The sequence below is a fragment of the Aplysia californica genome, unplaced genomic scaffold, assembly GCF_000002075.1.
Source record: "Aplysia californica isolate F4 #8 unplaced genomic scaffold, AplCal3.0 scaffold00338, whole genome shotgun sequence".
In the NCBI taxonomy this organism is placed as follows: domain Eukaryota; kingdom Metazoa; phylum Mollusca; class Gastropoda; order Aplysiida; family Aplysiidae; genus Aplysia; species Aplysia californica.
In genome coordinates, this window is record NW_004797608.1 from 178,865 (window position 1) to 185,475 (window position 6,611).

A 6,611-nucleotide genomic window follows, 5' to 3' on the forward strand; every position below is an offset into this window, starting at 1 on the left:
ACGAGCAGTAATACATACAAAATCACACGCACACATACACACATACACACACATACACACACACGCACACACACACACACACATACACATGCACATACACACAAGTATCCACAGACAAATACATGCATAATCACAAACAAGAAGTTCACACGAAACAACCAGAACAGCTGGCATTTCAGAATGGTTGCCTGAAACACAGATCCAACTGAAAATAAAACCTCACAAGAGTTCAGGGCAGAAATTTCATCATATGGACGAGAGTGTAAAGGTCAACAATCATTTGATATAAATGTACATGGGGACAGAGGTGAAAAACACAAGAACCCCCCCCCCCCCCAAAAAAAAAAAAAACCAAAAAAAAAAAAAAAAAAAAAAAAAAAACTCCCAAAAAAACAAAACCAACAAAGAAACAACAACAACCCAAAACCAAAACTAAAAAACATCAAAACATTAAAAAAAACATTTAAAAAAAACATGTGTTCACGTAAGCGTTGCATGCATAAATACTATAATGTACAAGTACATTGAAGAAATTCTTCCTGCAATTTCAATAGTGCAGTGCGGTAGTCGTGGTACTGCTCCAACATACCCGGGCACTGTTGGGAAAAATCGACTGGTGAATTCTTGGGAAAGCAGGGAATAAATGCTACACAAGACACGAGAAATATTATTATATCGTGTTAGTTAACTTGTTGAAGCCCGTGGCACGCTGCGAAGACTAGAACAGACAGTTTTGACTGCCTGGTCTGAGACTGTCTTGGGGTCTTCGGGAGAGTTGTAGAACAGGACAGGCTTGGCTGTGAAGGGTTAACTCATTAGTCTGTTTCTGGGGCAATGCTTGAGTCAATAACATGGGTTAAAAGTTGTTGGTAAAAAAAGGAAGAGTCGGGGAGAGAGAGAGAGAGAGAGAGAGAGAGAGAGAGAGAGAGAGAGAGAAAGAGAGAGAGAGAGGAGGGGAAGGGAAGAGAGAGAGGATAAAAAGATAGGGGGAGACAAAAAGTGGGAGGGAGAGAGAGAGAGAGATAGAGAGAGAGAGAGAGAGACAGAGAGACAGAGAGACAGAGAGACAGAGAGACAGAGAGACAGAGACAGAGACAGAGACAGAGAGAGAGACAGAGACAGAGACAGAGACAAAGACAGAGAGACAGACAGAGAGAGAGACAAAGACACAGAGAGAGTAGGAGAGAGAGAGACTGACAGACAGACAGACAGACAGACAGAGACAAAGAGACAGAGATATGAAGGTATGAGTACTACTGGTCCGGAGTCTGTCCCGTCAATGAACCTTTGAAAAATAAAAAGTGAAGCAAGAAACAACGCACTATTTCACAACCACATAATCTGTGAAGATCCGATGAAGGTAGATCATGGTCTGTTCCTGCCCAAAGGTGCCTGGAGAAATGAGAAACCATGAAACTCAATCCTGACGGTTCTACGAACAATAACAAAAATGTAAACAAGACGGTGAACAGACAACAGAGAAAGCACAGTGGGTGGCTAAAGGAATGCTACACACAGCGAACAAATATCGAACTGGCAAAAGTCTCAGAATAAAGACGTCCTTCCGAGTTATTTTTTGGCTTACTTTGGTTTTGTTTGTTTATTTATTTGGTGGTTAGTCTTCTTTTTCTTTTTGCTGCTTCTTTTTCTAGTACAGCTTTCGAATAAAATAGATTGTACGTGTCAAGATAATATTCTATACTACAACGTTAAACCTTAAACGAACTTAGGATTAAATGTAATATCATCTTATAGAACTTTCTTACTTTTACTGTATTTTCACAAGCATTTAAGGAACTGTATGGGCAAATATCTTACATGGGCAAGCCCAGACATTCATAGTCATTTAAATACAGCTGAAAAGATTTTCACGTCGAGGGGAAACACCCACAAAGTGGGGACTCTGAAACGTTACATAATTGTCGTGCCAAGTGGACTACGAGCGTTAGAACTAGCTTTCGTCAGTTTGTTGTAAAGGAAAGCTTCACGCCACAGACTAGAATCAGTTTATTTTTTTCAAAAGCAATTTAGGTCTCATTATCTAACTGCAAATTTTGAATAGCCTTGTTTAAGTTTGCTTTAATTTTTAAACATTCTGGGGCAGTATTCCAAGTATCAAAAAATAAAAACCCACAAAACTGACATGCCGACTGAGGAAGAGAGTACTGTACACACATGTTCCATAGATAGAGAAAGCGACACGACACAAGAAGTGAAATGACGGAAGTATACCTCCCAGACCACCCTGCAGTCTTGGAGGTTTCGCTGAGATCGACGTGACTTCTTCCTCTTTATGGTACTGATGTCCTTCACCTCCACGATGCACGTGCGACGCCGCTTGGTGAGAGACAAGGGTGGACAACCGTTATTTTAACTACAGAGGACAAACATCAAAGAGCTGACAACCGTTACTTCTAGTGTTGAGAACAACATCGAAGAATGGACTGTCCGTGACTGCAACATCTTATTACAGAAAACTGAGAACCGAAAGGAGCGGAGCAAGCTGGTTGCCAAATCTGCTGTGGTGCCTCAACGGTCAGCTTGACTTCAGAATAGGCGAAGACAAAGGTGAAGGCCACTTTAAATATTTTATTTTCGTTTCTCAATCCAAACACTTCGGACACTCAGTCAAAAATTGAAACCTGGAGTATTGAAATTCTTACCAGAACGGTTCCTGACAATTCCTGAAAGAACTAGAATCGACCACAGAGGATTTAAAACCACGATATTTAAAAAAATGGTCTGAAACACAGACTTTGTATGGCCACTTGTATGTTCAGTATTTCACCACAAATTCACAAATTGGTCGCACCGTCGTTGACTGGCAAGAAAACAAGACAGAAAAAGACAGAGCTATCCTTCTTGACCAGAGGCAATCACCACACAGTTTTCTGAAAGGCAAGAGAAGGTTAAGATGGCGTCACTGATGTTTGGACGACAAAGAAAACCGTTGCTGCAGTCACAAGTGCCCTGTTCGCGGTTGCTTTCGTTTGAGAACTCTTTTGAGCGAGAAGTTGGATAAAGACGGACAAGTGCTGTAGAGAAACGTTTCCCAAAGTAGACAATCATGGCGACATCCCCGTGGTTTGCCAGCTCGACACTTGGTGTTATAGCAAGCAGGTTAGTGGGAACCCTTGCTGCAGTCAGCAAGCAGAGTGAGAGAGCAAATTAAGCAGGGGTCATTTAACATTATTGGACAATATTTTCATTGATACAGTTTTACGAAAAGATATAAACAAATCTTCTCAGGTCTTTACAGATTCAAGCTTCAAAAGCACTGTGACTGCAGCAAAAGCTCTGGGTAATAATAATAATATGCGAAAGCAAAAGTACGAACTTAGGATACATCAGTCAATCCAAAAAAGAGGACTCCATCTTTGAGATATTGCAAGTCTAATAGTTCAATAGGACACTGAGTTACTAGTTAAGACAAAAATTAATGGTTTTCAATTAAGTAGAGCAAACCCCCCTATATGGATGGGAACATACAAAACCTGTAACTTAATTTTCTTCCGAAGATGGTTCATTGTTTTTGATAGACCTAATTTTCTTATTAGTTTCAGGTTGTTAGTGTCCTCGGAAATTGGCCCTACTCCAAAGTATTCCGAACAAAACGTTCAGAAGCTCGCTCGTGTATCCCAAGTTCTTACTCCGACTCCACACAGCGGGGGCATGGACACACATCAGTAATGTCTGCGCTAAATCAACGACTCATAGGTTTGACACAGCAGTAGTCACGCAACAAAAACACGACGCGTTCACAGAAGCAGGTGGCGTGAGGCGACAGTTGGCGGTCAGTCTGGCCCTGACCGTCTCACCTTCCTCCCTGGGCGACCCGGGGCTCCTGGCAAACCCGGCGGACCCTGGATGAAACCAGTGGGGAAGTCCCCGCCAGCCTCATAGCCCAGCCCGCGCTGTCCTTTGGCGCCTTTACGACCCTGGGGACAGAACCGTTAGCCTCGCAGAGTTAGAGAGTGTGGCGATATGGCAAAAACTGGCACCCTGACTAGACAGAGATAGAGCGGGCTGCGATAAATGGCGACATCGTCATCCTGACTAGACTAGAAACGTTAACCTCACAGATAGAGAGTGAGGCGATATGGCAACTCCGTGATCCTGACTAGACGGACAGCAGATGCCAGGGTTATTCCATCTGTTCATCGTCTGACTGTAGTCTGGCAGCTGTCTTGGCTGCTCACATCGATGTTTGTGATCCAAAAGAAATACAGGCTTCCTTCTTCTGTATTCCTTCAGAACTTACAACCTACCCCCTAGTCAGGATTTCACCCACTCACCCACACACAATCTTATCACGTACGTAAAATGTAGACAACTGCAGCATTACATCTTACTACAACCTGTAGTAACAGAACATCCATATAACACACCGCAAACGGTTACATAAAACACATTGTACATTTATAATGTGATGTAGTTCAAGCAACGCTCACACATACTTGGTTGTTGAAACAGCTCACACCTGTCATAACCGGCATCTCTATGAATAGTTAACTTATATATTAGGATAATCTGTATTTCTGGGAGCTGAAATGTGAGTTTTCTAGGACAGGTCCGTCATCGAACTCTTTAAAGAAACAACGAGAACCACCCCTGTTCCACAAAAGAATTGTGTTTTCTGATAAAAATTGACAACCCTTTCGATGTAATTTGTCACTGTTTCAACATAATCCTTGCACTGACTTAAGTTTTGAAACTTACTTCTGGCAAGGCACTAATTTGGTCAATTACCAAACACATGGACAAGGGGGAAAATGACCCAGGTAAAGGAAATTAGCCTGACCAGCATACCGGTACACGGCGATGAGAGAAGGGAACTGGCCGACATTAAAACGGAATCATGGCAGAGGGAGGCAGTCAATCCTTATTTATGTAAGTGGCCTTTCAAGGGGTTGTCTGTTTGTCTTGAGAGTTTCAAAAAGTAATAAAATTTACAATCAATCATTTATAGTTAGGTGTCTCTTTCAAAGAGGGGATTCCATGACTTGTTAATCCTTTAGCCTGTCAGTCAACTCCAGTGTGTCTGCTCAATCTTTGGAAAAAGTACGGACGTGACGCATATTGTCCAAAGTGGGACTTCAATTTTTTGTACTTAGTCCTTTCACTCTCCCCAGGGAAAGTTTTCGATGCAAAGTTAATTGTCCAGGTTGAAGTTCATCGTAAGCTCTCATAAAGTTTCAACATTTTACTTTCAACATATTACAGGAACAAGACAGTTCTAGCAGTTGGGAACTATCAGAACAAGAGTCCTGACCAGAGAGCACGGGGTAAGGGAGGTAAGTCATAAAAATGTGTCAGTTTCTAGTTGAAACAAACGACACTGAATTTGAGATCGCAAGTATTTTGATTTTCTGGAAATTAAGACAGGTAGGTGCTGTTCGATAAGCCATGGATTTAATAAAGTCCTTGGGACACTATATTCTTTACTGTAGTCCCAAGAGTATACAGAATAACCAACAGTGTTTAAAAGAGCCCATGGTTTTGAAAAAGAGAAAGACGATGATAATAATAATATTATATCGAATACAAAGCGTACGATGCACTGGTCGATATACAAAGTGAATGATGCAAGGGTTAAAAAATAAACTCACACCAGCACACATGTGTACAAAATATATGGTAAAGGTTCCATACGATATAGGGTAATAATAATCATGATCACAGTATAATTGTTGTTTTCTTTGATGAGTGGTTTAGTACACGGTGACCAGAGCTTCGATGAGAATGCACCAAACAGGACAGGTCATTTGCCGTTGTGCCAGAGAACATGCGAGAGGGACACACAGACGAACACACAAACAAACGGACAGACAGACAGACAGGGGATTATTGTGACGGTTAGAGGAGTGTACAGGGAATCATCAATCACATGCACGAGCCCTTCCACTGACCACACCACGTGACCTTCGCTCCTCGTGAAAGGGGCGGGGCTTCTGTGTCCTTATATGGTGACAGAGGCGCGGGTTAGGGGAGGGAATCAGAACAATTTTCTTGCTGGTACGATGAGCTAACTGCGCGAAAGTCCTTTGCTCTGACTTGTCATGTGACTTTGATCTCATTAACAGTGACTTTGATCTTATTACCTTTGATTATATTAGTGCCGAATTGTTCTCTACGATGCAAGAAAATTAACATAATAAAACCTAGATATCATTATGTAGAGATATTGGGCAGCTAGAAATGAAGGGAAGTAAATTGTCCAACTGGACAAGAGAGAAATCGAAGCAGCAAGGGGAAACAATCAAGTCATGCCTATCAGAGTAAAGGGAAATAACTAAGAAAAAGTAGCAATGCTCAAAAAGTAATTCAAGAGTTGTCTCTCTTCGACTATTCACTCACTCTGGGCCCCGAAGGACCTGGTAAGCCGGGGTACCCTCTAGGGCCAGGGCGGCCGTTGAACACCGTGTCTCCCTTCTCCCCGGGGGTTCCCTGAGGCCCCAGGGGGCCCTGTCGCCCCAGTCGACCAGGCATGCCAGGCATCCCTGGGATCCCTAACTCTCCTTTGGAGCCCTGGTAGTATGCGAGGGGGAAGCGGGTGGGTCAACAAGATGGTTGGAGAGGGGAGCCGGGGGGAGAGGAGGGACAGTGAGAGA

The 6,611-nt window shown here is 42.7% G+C and overlaps 1 protein-coding gene across 6 annotated transcripts in view; it reads right to left on the minus strand.

Annotated features, from left to right (window-relative positions):
* The window catches only part of LOC101848055 (collagen alpha-1(XXIII) chain), a gene marked incomplete at its 5' end in the record, with an annotated part of 76,817 nt that overhangs the window by 50,945 nt on the left and 19,261 nt on the right, over positions 1–6,611 (minus strand). For 5 of the 6 annotated variants that reach the window (XM_035970918.1, XM_035970916.1, XM_013085041.2 and 2 more), the window contains 1 exon segment: positions 6,358–6,528. In XM_035970918.1, coding sequence (XP_035826811.1) covers positions 6,358–6,528 — 171 coding nt within the window. 6 annotated transcript variants of the gene reach the window in all.